At 39.3% G+C, this 19,696-nt stretch overlaps 1 protein-coding gene across 13 annotated transcripts in view; it reads left to right on the top strand.

The window, feature by feature from the left end:
* Positions 1–19,696, top strand: part of NAV3 (neuron navigator 3) — a 549,543-nt gene that overhangs the window by 451,205 nt on the left and 78,642 nt on the right. For 10 of the 13 annotated variants that reach the window (XM_040410312.1, XM_040410320.1, XM_040410268.1 and 7 more), the window contains 5 exons: positions 2,929–3,420; positions 4,052–4,114; positions 13,210–13,370; positions 15,944–16,132; positions 16,337–16,389. In XM_040410312.1, coding sequence (XP_040266246.1) covers positions 2,929–3,420; positions 4,052–4,114; positions 13,210–13,370; positions 15,944–16,132; positions 16,337–16,389 — 958 coding nt within the window. The remainder of the gene's footprint in view (positions 1–2,928; positions 3,421–4,051; positions 4,115–13,209; positions 13,371–15,943; positions 16,133–16,336; positions 16,390–19,696) is intronic. The other 3 variants (XM_040410288.1, XM_040410295.1, XM_040410343.1) reach the window with 3 other exon arrangements.

Consider the following 19,696-nt stretch of genomic DNA (forward strand, 5'->3'; position numbering starts at 1 on the left):
ACTTGGTTGCAAATCCTTTGCAGTCAATTACAGCCTGAAGTCTGGAACGCATAGACATCACCATACGATGGGTTTCATCCCTGGTGATGCTCTGCCAAGCCTCTACTGCAACTGTCTTCAGTTCCTGCTGGTTCTTGGAGCATTTTCCCTTCAGTTTTGTCTTCAGCAAGTGAAATGCATGCTCAATTGGATTCAGGTCAGGTGATTGACTTGACCATTGCATAACATTCCACTTCTTTCCCTTAAAAACTCTTTGGTTGCTTTTGCAGTATGCTTTGGGTCATTGTTAGAGTTGAGCGAATCTGAACTGTAAAGTTCGGGTTCGTACCGAACTTTAGGGTTTTTGGCACTTGGACCCGACCCCGAACATTTACGTAAAAGTTCGGGTTCGGTGTTCGGCGATTTTTATGGCGCTTTTTGAAATGGGCATTACTACTATGAAGCGGGCACAATGGGCATTACTACTGTGGAGGGGGCACAATGGGCATTACTACTATGAAGGGGGCTGTAGGGATTTGCTCTGGTAGGCAGGGTAAGCGGATGCAATACAGAGGCAAAACCACGGTTGAAAAGCAAAAGTCAGTGTTTATTCACACAAAAAGGCAGAAAAGAAACAATACTTGGCAGGGCCCTGGTGTTAATTCACACGCAGGAATCCTCATGTTAATTCACACAGCAAAAGTCCACAGAACTCAAAAACACGTCACCTGGCAGTCCACAGCAGGCTTTAGGGTGCCTGGCTTCCAGCTGGCAGCTCTCATGCAGCTCTCAGCCTTGCAGTATGGCAGAACTCCTCAGCTCCCAAAACACAGCGCTCCACTATCACTTGGAGGTGTATTCCACACCCAGCTAAGCTGCTGGTAGGGCTTTTAAACCCCAGCCCAAAACCTGGCCTGGATGTGGAGAACAGCCACCCACCCCTTTGGAGGCTCCCAATAAGAACCCAGCCCGGATTGGCTTTACAGCCACACTAAGTAAAACAGTGTCAGCGAGCACTAGCTGCCGCACAAAATTACTGGTTCTTATCTCATCGAGGCCAGGAACCTCGGTGACACGTACCTTCCGTCAATGAAGGACCCCTGCGCCTTCCTACAGGGCACAGACAGTATTACTCCTGTGAAGGGGGTGGGCATAACTGTTATGGGGCACTGAGTGGGCATTACTACTGTGAAAGGGGCACAGAGAGGGCATAACTACTGTGAGGGGGCACAATGTGGGCATAACTACTGTGAAAGTTGTACAATGAGGGCACAAATAATGTGAGGGGGCAAAGTGTGGGCATAACTACCATGAGAGGGCACACATCTGGACAAAACTACTGTAAAGGTTGTACAATGAGGGCAATACTACTGCAAGGGGGGGCTGCCAGAAAAAATATAGGGGGTGCCAGAAAAAAGACCCACCCCGGGTGCCTAACACCCTAGGCATGCCACTGCCTGTATAATAAAACTTTACAAGTATTATACAGTACAATTACACGTTTCATACAGGACCCACATACATCCACATACAGAATTCCTCACATGCTCTGAAGCAATAGGTACTCAGTGTGCTTCTGTATGAAACCTCTGTATAGCAAAGTATTGCAGAGATATTCTTCCTTGGAAACAATGTCCAATAAATGTTCATGTCTGAATAAATTATTTGATTACAGCTGAATAGATGAACAGGAAATATATTCAGGCTGTCAGTTGGCAGGCAAGGTGTTATTACTGTATGTAATAATCATATCCTTTAGAGAGGAGTCTTAGATAACTAGTGTATATTTAATAAGAGAACATTAACAGCACATTTATGATTAGATACTATGGTTTTTATTAGATCTTTACCCAAGAAGAATAACCATTTATCTTTTACAAATGCCACCGTGTTTTATATTTTTATTGAAAATTTGAAGAAACCAATATTTTCCACTTAGATTAATGCAAATTCAGAAATACCAGCTTTATAGTGCTCACTGCCAAAATGAGTGTGGTGTGTGTAACTGTCTCCCCCTTGTGGATATAAAAATTATTTCAGCATTTTCTTATATTGATTCTTCCTATATGGCGTGTGATATACAGTAAATAGTCTACTGCCTATGATTAATAAGATACCGATCTTTAATAATAACATATTTTTGTATTCCTTTGTTGTCCATCAGCAAACATAGAGCTGCTTAATGCACTTGATCAGCCCCACGATGTACAGGTAGAGTTGGAGGCAATATACAGCTGAGCTGCATTTTTTCTATATTAGTCTGCAGCTAGTGAATTTATCTTAAAGGCACAGTATAATAGTTATAGGCGGTGCAGCGGTAGTATTTGCTACCGAAACCTGAGGAAAGCCAAAAGCCCTCTGATGCATAAGAAAACACCAGTCTTATGAATTACACTTGATATGGGGGTTGGGCCCTCTTGCAGATTTTGCCTGGTGGCCTCCCAAATGACAGCAGAAGATTAAATACAAGCAGGCCACTTATGGGCAGAATAAAAAAATAAAAAATTAAACCTGTATGACCCTTAGTTTATAGATGGCATAAATGTGGTGATCACACAGGACATGTAATAAGCACCTGTAATCATAGGACCAGGAAATAGTTTCATCCTCTGGATCAAAAGAAGCTTCCCATTCAATGGCCACAAACAGTGGTCTTTATAACCGTGCAAAATTAATATACAAAATGTATTAGAAAATTGTAGAACTTTTCAATATACAGTGTCTAAGACATAAAATTAATAGGACCATGTTAAATAGTGTGTCTGCATGAGAGCATATCTCTCCTTCAACCCATTCCGAGTAGTTATTTTCTAATGGTTTTGAGCCCCTCAGCCATGTTATTGCAGCTAAGATGCACTAATAATCCATGAGTTCATAAATCATTTATGAGCTCCTGGTCTTGAAAATTAAAAAACTGTTGCATAATACTTGTGTAACATTTTCTTGCAGATTATTTGGTACAAAAGCAGGAAATAAACCCTCTTCCCCAGTCAGTGGTGATGCTGCGAAGTCTGCTTCAGTCATGTCCAGCCCCAGCAACACATCCTTGGCTAGACAAGGCAGTTTGGATTCTCCATCATCTGGTACAGGTAGCATGGGAAGCGCTGGAGGACAGAGTGGAAGCAGCAGCCCCTTGTTCAGCAAACCCAATGAATTAACCCCTGACGTTATAAGCTTAGGACATTCCTTGGCCTCCAGCCCAGCTTCCGTACATTCGTTTACATCGGGTGGCCAAGTATGGACAACAAATTTGAGCAGTTCTTCTGCTGGTAGTAAAGATACTCCTAGTTACCAGTCTATGACAAGCCTTCATACCAGCTCAGAGTCCATAGATTTACCTCTTAGTCATCATGGATCACTATCTGGATTGACAACATGTACACAAGAACTACAAAGCATGCTTATGCGGACTGGTAGTGTGAGATCAACTCTTTCAGAAAGGTGAGGACATTCACCAATAAGAATTGATGTAATTATTTACTTTTATAATTAATCAATGTGTTTCATGTTGCTTCCCAACAAATACTCACTGTACCCAGTGGAGCTAACAGTCTAACTCACTTATCCAAAACACATAAGTGCCAATTTATAGGAAATTAATTAACCTATATGTATGTTCTTGGAGTGTGTGAGGAGACTGGAGTACCTAAAAGAAACCCATGTAAACTCAAGGAAAATGTCCCAATTTTATGCACATGTAGTTCCTGGTTGGATTTGAACCCAGAACCTCAATGCTGCAGAACCAGGCTACTAACTGCTGAGCCACTGTACTGCCCATATTTGAGAACTATACAAGGACTTTAGGACTTTAAATACAGTCATAATGAAATATATTAATCTATTATAATAATCATATTATTATAATATACCATTATGATGCCACCCCTTTTGTTAAAGAAGGCCTACCATACTGCCCTAATCATGGGGATCTATTGTAGAGAGCAATGAGAGCATAGTAACCATACACAGGCATTTGGAACGTTTCCTTCTTCTGTGTATATTACACTAAATTGTAGTAGCATTATTCTTTTTTTATTTGGCTGTAGTGCTAATGTTTTTGTCTTATTTGTAGGAGTTATCTTTATCTTAACAGTTTGCAACTTGACCGAAACACCCTGCCCAAAAAGGGACTGAGGTACAAATACTCCTTGAGCATGACTGCTGCCTTGGTACACTTTGGGCGTCTCTTGCTTCCTGTCAGTCTATTTGATTCTTTACTCTGTTTGGTGCTGATCAATCTCTGTTTCATCAGTAATACTCTGCATATTTCTTTAGTAATATACGTTCCACACTATGGTCATAGAACCATAGCTGAAGAGTGACAGTTAATTCTTAGAAAAAGAATGATATCTACTTTAATTAGGCCATGAAAAATCTATGTTTAAAGGGAATATGTCATATAACATGCTACGTAATTTTTTTTTTTAATTTAGGGTGTTTTTTTATATTTTTCATGTCATTGTATGTTAAAAAAAATATCCCAAAATCATGCAGTTTTTGCACTGGCCACTAGGCCTAAAATATATCAAGACTTGTTCTTCAGCATCAGCCACAAGGGTCATAGACACAATAGACTGGAGCTGACTCATTGACTTCTATGGGAGAGTTTGCTAAGCATGCACTGGGATCTGTAAGTACATAAGCTGCGACCATAAATCCTCTATAAAGAGGATTTTATTTTTATTTATTTTAGTTACATATAGCACTGATATATTCATTGCTATCTTCCATTGTAATCCTGTATATGATTATATTAATAAGACTACTAAAATGGCATCCGCACAGAACAGAAAGCCTTGACATATTATTAGGCCTGGTGGCCAGTGTAAAAATTCCAGGATTCTTTTTTTTTATTTTTTAAGATAGATAGTGACATGGCAAATAAAAAAAAAAAAAAACAACAGCACAAATTCTGCATTGCTTGCATAAAAGCATATTTTAAACAATAGGTCATTTTCTGATGACACATTCCCTTTAGTATTACAAGCAGTTAAGGTCATGGAGTGCACCCTCATCGCATAAGACTAACAAAGATTATGGGGGAGATTTATCTTTCTCTTTATGCCTGAAAAATGGCATTAAAAAGTTTAAATAAATTGTCACATCACCCCTTTTTTGCTGTCGTCTCCACTAAGGGTATGTGGCAATGGCGTTGAAGGGGGTGTGGCCAGACACAGCGACAAATTTATCTTCATGAAGATGGAAATCTTCGGCAGCTCTGAGCTGTCGTAGCTTTCTGGTTAGGTGCACGGACTGCAGGAGGATGTGCCTAATTTATGATGAGGTGTACACCTCATCATAAATTAGGTGATTCCTTTGGCAACGCAGGGGATATCAACACAGGGACAGACAGCGCCATTCTTGATAAATCTCCCCCTATGTGTCCTTAGGGTTTCAGGACAATTTTAGGAATCAAGCCTCAAAATCACTCATTAAAGTTTGATTGAACAACAAAAGCTATCTAAACAACTAAACATTTGGTAAAATTCCAGTGGTTGCCGTATAAGATTCCTTGACTCCTTTGACTCTTCGTTGGCTGCTTTTATATTCGTTCTTATTGATCTATGTATCTTCTTCTTCTTCAGTCTTTTGTTTACAGCTTTATGTACTGCTCTAAATGTTGTCTGTAAAATAATGGTATGTTGTTCATAAGCACATATGTTACACTGGGGAAAATGCTGTGACGTCTCTATTGCGACAGCCTAGAGTACGCTGCAGAGTACTTCTAGATGAGAAGCTAAACATTTCCATCTCTATTGCTTACTGTGGCATATCATTTCTAGCTGTTTTTATGCACAGGTTTAATGGAGTGCAGATAAAGTCAGTAAAATAAAGGCCTCAAGCAACTAATTAATACTTAGTGGCTAAGAAACACATAAACATTCAGCTGCTATTTTTTGGATGCATCAAAACAGCTGTTAATTGTTCCCAGTTCAGAGATGTTCTTCACCAGAGCACACATTCCATTATCAAAGAAACTGAATTTTCAACCTAGACAACTAGTTGTTATGGATGCCTAATTAGGTTTTATTTTCTATAACATTTCTGTCCTTTTATATTTAGTTTGGGTATTTTTAATTTTTAATTTTTTTAAATAAAAAGCATAGACAACCCAAACATTAGTAAACATAGGCACACAGGCATCAAGCCCAGAGACACAGAACCAGGAACTTTATCTAGAGCAAGACAAAATAACTCCAACCTTTGCCAATTGTAGCAAATTTTCCTTGTCCAGGGTGAAAAGGGGCTTTCCTGACCACCAAATGTCAGTTGCCTTTTTCTGCTGGTCTGACCATTTAAAAAAAAAAAAGTGGTTAGAACTTATTTGAACTTATCAGAAAAAAACTGATGTAATTACAACTGAAATCTACGCCAGCAATAATTTATTAGCTTTCTAAGCATAAAAAAAAACATTATTCTCTGTATGATAAGAATATAAAGATTTACTATTACGGGTTAAATGTTAAATGTGGAAGAAAAAAAGAATTTTAAGGAAAAAAATAGTCTCTCCCAAAATTCAAATCTGGAATTGCTACATACAAAACTGAACATTTATTACTAAGCCATAGCCTTTTCTCAAATAGAAATAGGTCATTTTTTTCTATGTTTAGAAGCTAACTCACTTTACTGGTGTCTTTATAATCATATACTGTTGCTGTGAATAAAGCAGTAATATGTATATTAGCTTTCTGAGCATATCTCAGTGTAGTGAAGCTATAGTACATAATATATATGATGTGTAGATGTTAGGATACAGCTCAACCCTCAGCATGCTGGTCTACCCCTGTTAATCAAGGGGAGGTGGGAGTGTGCAGAGCACAGTGGGTGTTACAAAGCAGTGCTAAAAGGATTCAGCCCCGCCTCCTGGTGCTCGGGCTTACTCATGTTCATATGTATAAAAACTGAGATATCTCTGCATCTGTTTAGCATACAGACAAAAAAGGTATATTTTAATCAGCATGATGAGTAGTGATGGACGAACATCTGCCGGGACGGTTCGCAAACGCGATCGCGCAAACGCGATCAAATGTTCGCGAACCGCAAGTTCGCGGCGGGTCCCATTCATTTTAATGGCAGGTGAACCTGAAAAACCTTCAGCTCATATTTGCAACCAAGAAATAATTACTAGAAGTGGACAAATAGTCCCACAACATGGACAGTGACATACCAGATGTATTATTCGAATTTGTGATCTCTATTCATTATTTTTTTCAATGCAAAATATCGGCAATATAATTTTCGCGTATGCGCATGCGCAAATGCACTCTACAGTACCCAAATGCACTATAAAGAAAGTATGTTGGTATATAATAGAAATTATTTGTTCCAATAACGCTTGTCCCTCTATATACCTCCAGTATCGCAGCAGAAACGCACACAACTGCCGCACAATACAAATGCACTATAATATACTTTCTAACATAGAAAGTATATTATAAGATTGTACACGGAAGGCAATCCATTAGAATATACATAAAGATAAAACGTAACCTTTAATAATGTTACTATGAGGGTCCATTCACATGTCCATAAGTGTTTTGTGGATCCGCAAAACACGGACACCGGCAATGTGCATTCCGCAATTTGCGGACCGCACATCGCCGGCACTATAATAGAAAATGCCTAATCTTGTCTGCAATTGCGGACAAGAATAGGACATGTTCTATTTTTTTGCGGAAACTGAAGCACGGATGAAAATAAAAATTTAATTATTAAAGTTAAGCAAAAAGCATAGATGTGATAGGCAATAACAAGTGCTCGGCGGCACCAAATCAGGTGCTCGGTGGCACCAAATCAGAAACCATATGTCCTACCACAATCCAGGGGGGTTCCAGTGCACATCCATGAATCCCGGAGGGAAAGCAAAAAACATCTATCCCTGGGCTAGATGATGATGTGGTATTAAAGGATGGGGTGCGCAAAGAACTGTCCCTGATAATGCCCTACAGGGGGGTGCTATTCTGGCCCCGATAGCCTAACCACAGACCACCTGCCCTGATAAGGGCGAGCCCCTAGCCCCCAGGCCCCCTGACTTCCAGGTGATCACTATATAGATATATGTGTTTTTGACTCATTATGAAAGTATATTATAAGTATATCGCACCCCTCTGTGTATCACACCTATCGATAGCACACCTAAACCAGTCCTTAAAATGACTTTTGTGGCCCTATTAGCTAGCGTTTGGTGTCTCTAACAGCCTGTCCCTGCTCCACACAGCAACCTCTCCCTACTCTGGCAAAACACTGAATGTAAAATGGCGGCCAGATCAGGTTTATTTATAAGGTAGGGGGTATGTACATGTGCTGAAACGTCTTAACTGGCTGTCCTGTACCACCTGATGGATGTGTCATGGGTCAAAGTTCTTCACAATGTAAAAGAATACTGCGGGCGTGAATATCTCCATATGTTCGCATGTTCGGCGAATCGCGAACACGCAAAGTTCAAGGCCATCTCTAATGATGAGTCCTACCAGATAGTATGCCTAGGTTATTAGAGTTGTTCATGCTGACAGTCTCTTTATATCATGTTTTTTATAATAAACCTATATACACTGAACAAAAATATAAACGCAACACTTTTGGTTTTGCTCCCATTTTGCATGAGCTGAACTCAAAGATCAAAAACATTTTCTACATACACAAAAGACCCATTACTCTCAAATATTGTTCACAAATCTGTCTAAATCTGTGTTAGTGAGCACTTCTCCTTTGCCGAGATAATCCATCCCACCTCACAGGTGTGGCATATCAAGGTGCTGATTAGACAGCATGAATATTGCACAGGTGTTCCTTAGACTGCCCACAATAAAAGATCACTCTGAAATGTGCACAGTTTTGCCTTATTGGAGCGTGTGGGGGGTCAGAAAACCAGTCAGTATCTGGTGTGGCCACCATTTGCCTCACGCAGTGTAACACATCTCCGTCGCATAGAGTTGATCAGGTTGTTGATTGTGGCCTGTGGAATGTTGGTCGACTCCTCTTCAATAGCTGTGCGAGATTGCAGAATATTGTCAGGAACTGGAACACGCTGTCGTATACGCCGATCCAGAGCATCCCAAACATGCTCAATGGGTGACATGTTCGGTGAGTATGCTGGCCATGCAAGAACTGGGATGTTTTCAGCTTCCAGGAATTGTGTACAGATCCTTGCAATATGGGGCCGTGCATTATCATGCTGCAACATGAGGTGATGGTCGTGGATAAATGGCAAAACAATAGGCCACAGGATCTCGTCACGTTACCTCTGTGCATTCAAAATGCCATCAATAAAATGCATCTGTGTTCGTTGTCCATAAAATACGCCTGCCCATACCATAACCCCACCGCCACCATGGTCCACTCGATCCACAACGTTGACGTCAGCAAACCGCTCACCCACACGACGCCACACACTCTGTCTGCCATCTGCCCTGAACAGTGAAAACCGGGACTCATCCGTGAACAAAACGCCCCTCCAACATGCCAGACGCCTTTGAATGTGAGCATTTTCCCACTTAAGTCGGTTACGATGACGAACTGTAGACAGGTCCAGACCACAATGAGGACGAGCATGCAGATGAGCTTTCCAGAGACGGTTTCTGACAGTTTGTGCAGAAATTCTTTGGTTATGCAAACCGATTTTTGCTGCAGCTGACCGGGTGGCTGGTCTCAGACGATCATGGAGGTGAACATGCTGGATGTGGAAGTCCTGGGCTGTTGTGGTTACATGTGGTCTGCAGATGTGAGGCCGGCTGAAGATACTGCCAAAATCTTTGAAACGCCTTTGCAGATGGCTTATGGTAGAGAACTGAACATTCATTGCACGGGCAACAATTCTGATAGAAATTCCTGCAGTCAGCATGCCAATTGCACGCTCCCTGAAACGTTGCGACATCTGTGGCATTGTGCTGTGTGATAAAACTGCACATTTCAGAGTGGACTTTTATTGTGGGCAGTCTAAGGCCTCTTTCACATGGGCGTCATGTTTTTGGCCTGGATAAGATGCGGGTGCGTTGTGGGAAAATGCACAATTTTTCCGCGCGAGTGCAAAACATTGTAATGCGTTTTGCGCGCGCGTGAGAAAAATCGGCATGTTTGGTACCCAAACCCGAACCCGGACTTCTTCACAGAAGTTCGGGTTTGGGTTAGATGTTGTGTAGATTTTATTATTTTCCCTTATAACATGGTTATAAGGGAAAATAATAGCATTCTTAATACAGAATGCATAGTACAATAGGGCTGGAGGGGTTAAAAAAAAATAAAAAAATATTTAACTCACCTTAATCCACTTGTTCGCGCAGCACGGCTTCTCTTCTGTCTTCTTCTTTGAGGAATAGGACCTTTGATGACGTCACTGCGCTCATCACATGGTCCATCACATGATCCATCACCATGGTGATGGATCATGTGACGGACCATGTGATGACCGCAGTGCCGTCACCACAGGTCCTTTTCCTGTGCACAGCATAGATGAAGACAGAAGAAATGCCGGCTGGGCGATTAAGTGGATTAAGGTGAGTTAAAATATTTTTTTAGTTTTTTTAACCCCTCCAGCCCTATTGTACTATGCATTCTGTATTCAGAATGCTATTATTTTCCCTTATAACCATGTTATAGGGGAAAATAATAATGATCAGGTCCCCATCCCGATCGTCTCCTAGCAACCGTGCGTGAAAATCGCACCGCATCCGCACTTGCTTGCGGATGCTTGCGATTTTCATGCAGCCCCATTCACTTCTATGGTGCCTGCGTTGCGTGGAAAATGCACAAAGAGGAGCATGCTGCGATTTTTACGCAATGCACAAGTGATGCGTGAAAAATCACCGCTCATGTGCACAGCCCCATAGAAATGAATGGGTCGAGATTCAGTGCGGGTGCAATGCGTTCACCTCACGCATCGCACCCGTGCAGAAATCTCGCCCGTGTGAAAGGGGCCTAAGGCACACCTGTGCAATATTCATGCTGTCTAATCAGCACCTTGATATGCCACACCTGTGAGGTGGGATGGATTATCTCAGCAAAGGAGAAGTGCTAACTAACACAGATTTAGACAGATTGTTTCTGATGTTTCTGATCTTTGAATTCAGCTCATGCAAAATGGGAGCAAAACCAAAAGTGTTGCTTTTATATTTTTGTTCAGTGTATTTTTGCTTGTTTATTTAATTTTCCATGTTACAGTCTATAGTTTAAAAAATATAAATAACCTTAACATTTTTTACACTGGCAGCTAGGTCTAATAATTGGTCATGATCTCCTGTTCTGTACAGGTAACTTTTCAGTATCTATCTCATTATTATCACAGACAGAATTACAATGACACAGGTCACAGAGCATGTCTAGAAGCATGTCTAGAAGTAAATGAGGTCCCCTCCAGACCATTTTGTCTCTGGCCCATGTAGCTGCTGCCAGAGGACAGGAAGTCTTAACATATATTAGGCCTAGTAGCTAGTGCACAATTTTAGGATGTATAATACAATATATTATTTATAATTCAATATGATGATAAATATAGATAATGACATGGAAAATGTAAAAAAATGTTTAACACAAAAACATAATTTAGGCAATAGGTCATTTTTTGATGACACATTCCCTTTGACCAATCTTTTTGTCCAAATGTAAACTCTTAGCAGCTACCCTATGTACTTCTGAAAGTGTAGTGCCAAATACTCTTTATATTAAAGATCTAGCTCACAAGTTATGCAGAAGAGAAGTTGTACTGGAATCATGGGTCTTTAAATGTATTTGGATACTTTCCATTATCTTCTATAAATATTCTATATTCACTTTAAATATCTAAGCATTTCCCCAAACTCTTTAGTTTAGTTTTCCAACCTACATGAACTTAGAGGTTCTAGTATGTCATCCTAAAAGAAAAAAGAAACTTGTTTTCATGCTTGTAGTTACATTTGGGCAAAACACTTGTGTATTTTGTCAGTCACAGTAACCTTTAAATCTTTTTTTGTCTTTTTATCTTCTGGTGTATTTTGAAATAGTGAAGAAATATTTCCTCATAAGATTAACAGAATGCTAGCCACATTATCTAAAGCACACCATGAAAACAGGGTCATCTACTAATATCTTGGTATCTACTATTCCTGTCATACTTTTATAGTCCCCCATGCTCCACCTGTTAGGTAGTGTTGGGCGCAAATATTCGAATAGCGAATATTAATCGTGAATATCGGCACTTTGAGAATTCACTAATATTTAGAATATAGTGATATATATTCGTAATTTTGAATATTCTCGATTTTTTTCTTCTTGCTTGTGAGCCAATGAGAAGGCTGCAATGTCTTTGTCTGAGCTTAGCAACATCCCTTGCAACCAATAGGAAAGTTGCCTACCCCTTACTATATAAGAACCTCCCCAGCAGCCCTTGTATGCAGTATTTTGCAGATCTGAGAGAGGCAGCAGTGTCATTGCTGTGCTCTGTGCTGTCCTGTGTCATTCCATTAGATAGATAGTTAGTTAGTTAGTTAGTTAGTTAGCTTATACATATGATACAGATAGTTAGTGGGAGATAGTCAGTGTAGGTTAGATAGTGATATAGTGTAGCTGTTCTGCTGTCCATACATTCGACATACATAGTGCTGTGATGTCACAATTTCACAACAATATTTAGGGCACCAATCAGTAATATGTAGTCAGACCTGTTAAAATGTGAAGTTGCACATATTGTGCCAAAATATTCGCATCATTAGTGCCGATTGCGCATTTGCGAATATATTGGAGCACTCTATCTGCATATAAAGCTATTATAATGTTCTGCCATGCCAACCATTTTCTCCAGTCTCAGGAAACTTCTAGCAGCTTGAAAAATTTGTCTATAGTGACCCACGCCGGTATTTTGCCCGTATTACGCGAATATTACATTGCCGATTTTTCGCAATCAAGAAAATAATCTTGAATTCGCAAATATATGATGAATATTCTACCAAATATTCGCAAAATATTGCAAATTTGAATATTGCCCCTGCCGCTCATCACTACTGTTAGGTTATGTGCAGTGCTCAATATAACAGATATGCTGATAAACTGGTCCTAGCATAACTGATGCTACAATTCCTATTCGTATGATATAACTTAAAATTTTTGCATTCAATAATTACTTCATTAAAATCTTCATCAAACTGAGGCTCTTAATGCAAACTTTTTATTATTTAGGATTAATGCCAACTTTCTATTATCTTGGGTACATTTTATAATTTGCTCAAGCACCACTCAAACTTTTTTAATTTATTTTTTCAGATACACCCCATCATCTCGACAGACCAGTCAGGAGGAGGGTAAGGAGTGGTTGCGTTCTCATTCCACTGGTGGGCTCCAAGACACCGGCAGCCAGTCCCCGCTCGTCTCCCCATCAGGCATGTCCTCCTCTACTGGTGGGAAATATCACTATTCCAATTTGGGTAAGTAATATATAAATATATGTATATAAAAAATATATATAAAATATATATATACGGTATATATATATATATATATATATATATATATATATGTAGCCTATTTATTACAGTATCTACAGTCTCATCCACATGCTGTATAAAAAAATCTGCCGTGGAAAGAAACCTGCATTGTGGATTTTCAATCTGCAATATGTGAAGTTTATGCTGCCAATTTCCTCCCCTTACGGATTGTACCCTTTGTAATGTATAGTCTAAAACAAAATAAGGTACAAACACATGAGGATTCATTGTGGATTTTAGAGCAGGATCAAGAGATATGATGGTCTAGGCCACGCATGCTCAACCTGCGGCCCTCCAGCTGTTGCAAAACTACAACTCCCATCATTCCCTGACAGCCTACAGTTATCATTCTACAGAAGGGCATCGTGGGAGTTGTAGTTTTACAACAGCTGGAGGGCCGCAGGTTTATCACCCCTGGTCTAGGCAGAGCATAACCAAAAAAAGAGCCTGCCATGGACATCTTCTATATTTTTCTAACCACACCCTCAGAACAGCATCAGGACAGTTATATATTTAGATGTTCCTACTAATGTATGTGACACTGAATGGTGTCTCAGCATGCCTCTTTTAAAATGTATCTGCATTTATTGTATGTAAAAAAAAGTTAATCAAAACCCCATCATCCATGTGAAAAATAACTGCCCCCTCCATCTCTTAACTGTCTGCACCATCTGTTTCAGCAAAGTTTGTAAGTATTGATTTCTGTGATTTGGTTGATTTTATATCAGTCTTTAATATACAATACAAGTTAGGAAATGTTTGTACATTTTTTGCACAATTTTTTAATTTTATTTTAGGCATATTTTTCAGATTTTATATGTGAAACAACTTCTTTTTTGTTTTTCCACATAATTTATGTTAGGATCAATAAGGTCTAGATATAATCTATTTAAAAGTTGAGCAATTCTACAAATAGTTTGCTTTACTTGCAACATGTCTTGTATATTATTTGCATACTCTGCTGTAGTCACAAGTCTGCTACATTGAGTTCTCCAAACATTCCCTGCTTGGTGCATGGAGCTTGGTCTGGTGATTTACATTCTGTAGACTGTGGTCAGTACACCAGGGACTGCACAGAGATCGCATGCAGTAAAGACTAACCATGTCAGAATGCAGTGTTCAGCACAGAGTTTATTACAGGAGCTCAATTTAACTTTTAAAAAGGATTTCTAGTTTCTATATATTGATGTCTTATACTCAAGATAGGTGATCAATATCAGATAGGTGGATGATCTGACATCCACCACCCGCACCGATTAGCTTCTCGTAGCAGGAAGCTCCATCCACTTTGTAGTATTCGTGCCTAGTTACCATTCAGCTGCTGAGAACAGTTGATCAGAGGGTTGCCGAGTGTCCAGTCCTCACCAATCTGATATTGATGAATGTATCCCAAGGATAGGAAACACCTTTAATACTGGTGCCAGTAGCAAACAGCAGAGATCTGATCGTAGCTCTCTGCTATAAAATTGTCACTGACTGAATATAAGATAAATAACAGTATTTTGAACTTTTTCTGATTATTTATAGCTACAGGTATATATAAACTCATGCATGGTGTGAATGGTTGAACCTATGTTTTAAGAATGCTTCTGATACATTATGGAATTTAAGGATCCTTCAATATTGTCTCCAAGTATTTGGTTTGATGGATTTTCAGAAACATAAATATGTTTTGGTGACTACAGTACTTCACTGGAATGGAAGGTTTCGATTCAACATTCGATCAAACTTTATTGTATTATGTTACTTTAATGTATTTGTTCATTACATTTGGAGTACCTAAAGGACAATTACTTTTTCATAATAATAATAATATACATACTGATGTGTTGTTTAGTTTTGGGTCACTTTTTAAAATTACTATTGGTTTGAGAATTAAAAAACGTTACGAAGAAATGTGCCATTCTCTTATGGCAGTCTTCTAGTGTGCAAATGTTACAAAATTTGTGACTTTTCAAATTCCTTCCCCACCCTTGCTGTTTTTACAAAAAGTTGGCAGGGCATGAGTGGGAAAAGGATGGTCATGGGCAGAAACTCCACATCGCTACTTGTTTATTAACATGTACAACAAAACATGCTGGTGCAGATTTTTACCTCTGGAGCACAGATTTTCCATCAATGCACCAGAATTATTACCCCATGATAATTCTTTTGCATCATATGTCAGCAGGGTTTGCTATAACAACTGGCATAACACACGCCAGTCTTAATAGATTACCCCCATGTAGTTCTAAGGGTCACAGGGTCCAAGGATCATAGGGGTTTTGCGATTGATTTTCTTTCCATGGCAGATTTTTTTTTATACAGCATGTAAATCAGCTATAAGAACGACTTTGGAGTGTGGGACACCAAGAATCTTCTCAAAAACACATGATCTATCTTGCACAGATAATGTGGTTCAAACACTTTAAAGCCACAGTATATCAGGCCTCAGATATTTTCGTCTTAGAATTGAGGGTATGTTGGTCATTTGTTTGATTCTTTTGTTCTTTGAAATAGTTTTTTTTTTGCAGTAAGCCCCACCAACCTCTCACAGTTTACAATCCCTGGACCAAACATGATGCGATCAAATAGCATTCCAGCACAAGATGCTTCCTTTGAATTGTATGAAGACTCACAGTTGGGAGGAAGTGCTACCTCATTAGAGGACAGACCAAGGGCTATTAGCCACTCAGGTTCCTTCCGGGACAGCATGGAAGAAGGTAATGAAATGGATTCAATGATGTAAAATACTCATTCAATGCAATGTATGTTATTTTCATACAGCTGCCATATGTTTGATGTTCGCTCTTTGTTTCTGGTGCTTGTCGTGCAGCGTTTTTATCAAGTAGTCATTATATGAAAGCCATTGATTGTTTACATTGTGTGCATCAAAGAAATATAACTATCATTTCCTGTTTTCTCAGTGCATGGATCGTCATTATCGCTGGTTTCTAGCACATCATCTCTTTATTCCACTGTAAGTACTATTCATCTACTGTAGATAAGTTAGAACATGTCTGGAAATGGCTTAGTTTACCTATTACGGCAGGAATCTATCATATATTGCATGATGTGGATTTCATTCTTCACAAAGCAAAAGAATTCATACAGGTTTTATATCTCTATTCGGGAAAGTATAATATATGCTTGCCTGGACAGAGTGTAAATGAGGGTTTAGATGATGGAAGGCACAAAAGCATGGTGATCTGTAAATTGACTCGTCATGCAAAATGAACAATTTCAGAAATTTCTAACACTACATAATCACTAATGGTTAGGCCTTACACTTTTTCTATCACAAAACTGCAGCTACTCCATTTCTTTTCACTTCAGTCATCGATGAGACATCATGTTCTCCTAGAAAAATAGTATGAATCCAAAATAATTGTAATTAGAGATGAGTGAATTTCTTAAAAGTTTGATTCGGCTGATTCGCCGAATTTCACCCAAAAATTTGCTTTGTGGTGAATTACTTTGTCAAGAAGTGCATTTTTTTGTAAGTAGCAGGTGCAATGACAGGGAGCTGCGATAGTGCCGCCCCTGTCATTGTACCCCTCAGATGTCTCGTTCATACATGATCGCGGCATCTGAGTGTAAAATTAACAATAATTTTTTTTTATCAAACTTACCGCCTTCATTTGCTCGCGACAGGCCGGCCGCCGCCATCTTGCTTCAAGATCTCGTCCGAAATCCTGTGCGGCACGAGATTAATGTCATCACGCCGGCCGTTGTGATGATGTAATCTCGCCCTGCACGGGATTTCGGCCAAGATCTTCAAGCAAGATGGAGGCTGGGGGACCGTTGCGAGAAAATGGAGGAGGTAAGTTTGAATTTTTTAGTTTTTTATACTATTTCAGGTTAAATTGATTCACTGACACGAAGCACAAGAAAATTCTGCTTCTAGGCGAATCGAATTTATCCTCAAATTTGGATCAAATTCCACTTCGTGGGATTCGATTCGCTCATCTCTAATGTATGAAAAAAGAAGCTTTGGGGCCACTATAGAAAAAATGTGCTGTATACATGGGGTGTTCAAAATTATGTTCAGTTTTATTATGGTATTGCACATAATGAAGTTCCCTAATATAGTTCCAAAGCTAGAGCTGAACTGGATATGAACAGAGTTTTAGCATTGCTATAGATTTCTCTACCCATACTACCTAAACACCTTTAGGGGTAAATTTTTTGTTATTTCATTTCACTCACTTTTGGCTATAATTTTTTTTCAGTTGGTCTTTATTTTAAAACAATTCTACAGTTTCAGTGCCTTTACAGACTAGCATGCTCTCTGCGTCACACTGAGGGCTCATGCACAAAAACATATTTTCTTTTCTTTGTCCGTTCTGTTTTTTTTGCGGACCGTATGCGGAACCATTAATTTCAATGGGTCCGGAAAAAAAACTTGCGTTTCTCCGTGTGCATTCCATTTCAGTATGTCCGCTCCGCAAAAAAATAGAACATGTCCTAATATTGTCCACATTACGGACAAGGATAGTACTGTTCTATTAGGGGCCAGCTGTTCCGTTCCACAAAACGCAGAATGCACACGGACGTCATTCATATTTTTTGCGGATCAGTTTTTTGCGGACCCCAAAATACATACAATCGTGTACATGAGCCCTGAATCTGTCAGAGATCTGTACTTTCCCAACAGCTCATAAAGACTCATTATAACCAAACTATTATCAGTTTATTAACAATGTAGCTTAGATGAGTGTTTATGAGCTGACAGGACTTCAGAGATCAGAGCTAGAGATCCTGCCATCAGAGCAGTTCTCTGACTGATTCATTGTGAAACAGAGAACCTGCTAGTCTGAAAATGCGCGGAAACTGAAAACTGTAGAAGAAAAACTCTTGAAAACGTTTAATAAAAGCAAAATGATTTTAGCCCAAAATTAGTAGAATGCAATAATAAAAATGCCTCAAATGTGTCCATAGCCTTTAATCTAAGATTACTAATTTCGTTTGAAGTACCATGTTTTTTTTAAATAGTTGCACTTTTAAGAAGCTCCAAGGAAGAAGCTGTGATTGCTAATGTTTTGTTGTGTTAGTTATAGTCCAACTATAGTTATTAGTTACTTCTGCACTAATTCCAGACATTCACACTTTGCACATTGCAAGCATTTTGGCCAGTAGATGTCAGTAATGAATCATCTATCTCCTGTACATCAATCGTAAAAAGAGCAGCTAGTATGCTTATTGCTGAATAATGTTGCTTCAGCCATCATTATTTATATTGTTACTCACATCTGAGTTCCTAGCATTCACATTTAACCTGAAAATACAGGCAAGAAAATATGTGGCGAGTAAATATAGTAGGCAATGGTCAAAAGACAGAATCTATAATCTGGACCCTTTTTTTACCCTACAGGATGTATTACAGTCAATACATTTTTGCAATTTGTTGCATATTATCATTTAGAACTTCATTTACCAGTTTACATAAAGGAGATTGGACCCCATTACAAAAATTACAATGGGGACAGAGCCTTGTACAGGCTCATACATCACACCGACACTTACAGAGAAGTAGGGTGTGATAACCTTTTCCCTTTCCTTTTTTAATTATTGTTGCTGTGTTTGTTAAGAAGATGAGTCTGTCGACTAAGCATTTTTTCCCCAGGGCAAATAATCAGTGTGATGCCCCCCTGCCATCATGTACACATGCCTAGAACTTAGTTGTTCCTCATAAAATGCAACATAACAACACACTGCTATACCGCACAAATACGGTACAAAGTACCAATATATTAGACATAAGCATACTGCTACGTACTGCTAAACACGCATATATAGTACTATTATATGATACACAGGCACAGTTTCGGACTAGGTTGTCTAGGGCCCACCAGGAAAATGTATTCTACGGCCCTCTGCATAGATGCATGGAAATATTGCTTGCTCGCTCAGTGGCAGACAGCAACAATACGCTACAAGATGATAGATTATGGGGTCCCTTCAAGAAGCCTGGTCACTAAGAACAAGAATACTGTCTGGCCTGCCTCTATACCAAGAAGCCATCTCAGTCTCCTGATGCATCTATAATAATAAACTGGGTGTTCTGTTAAATAAAATACCCATTTTTTTTTTATATGAACATAAGCTGGTTGAGATGCTGCTTATCTGTTTGTAGTGCAGTAACTTTTCTGTGCCATGTGCCACTTGTGAAAGGGGTGGGGCAGTAGAGGACTAACTTGCTCAGAGGCCCACCGGGGGATCCACCTGTACCCCGGGGGGCCAGATCCAAGCCTGCACATACATATTTTGTTTCCCTTAGTCTTATA

Source organism: Bufo bufo, chromosome 1 (assembly GCF_905171765.1).
Source record: "Bufo bufo chromosome 1, aBufBuf1.1, whole genome shotgun sequence".
NCBI classification, from domain to species: domain Eukaryota; kingdom Metazoa; phylum Chordata; class Amphibia; order Anura; family Bufonidae; genus Bufo; species Bufo bufo.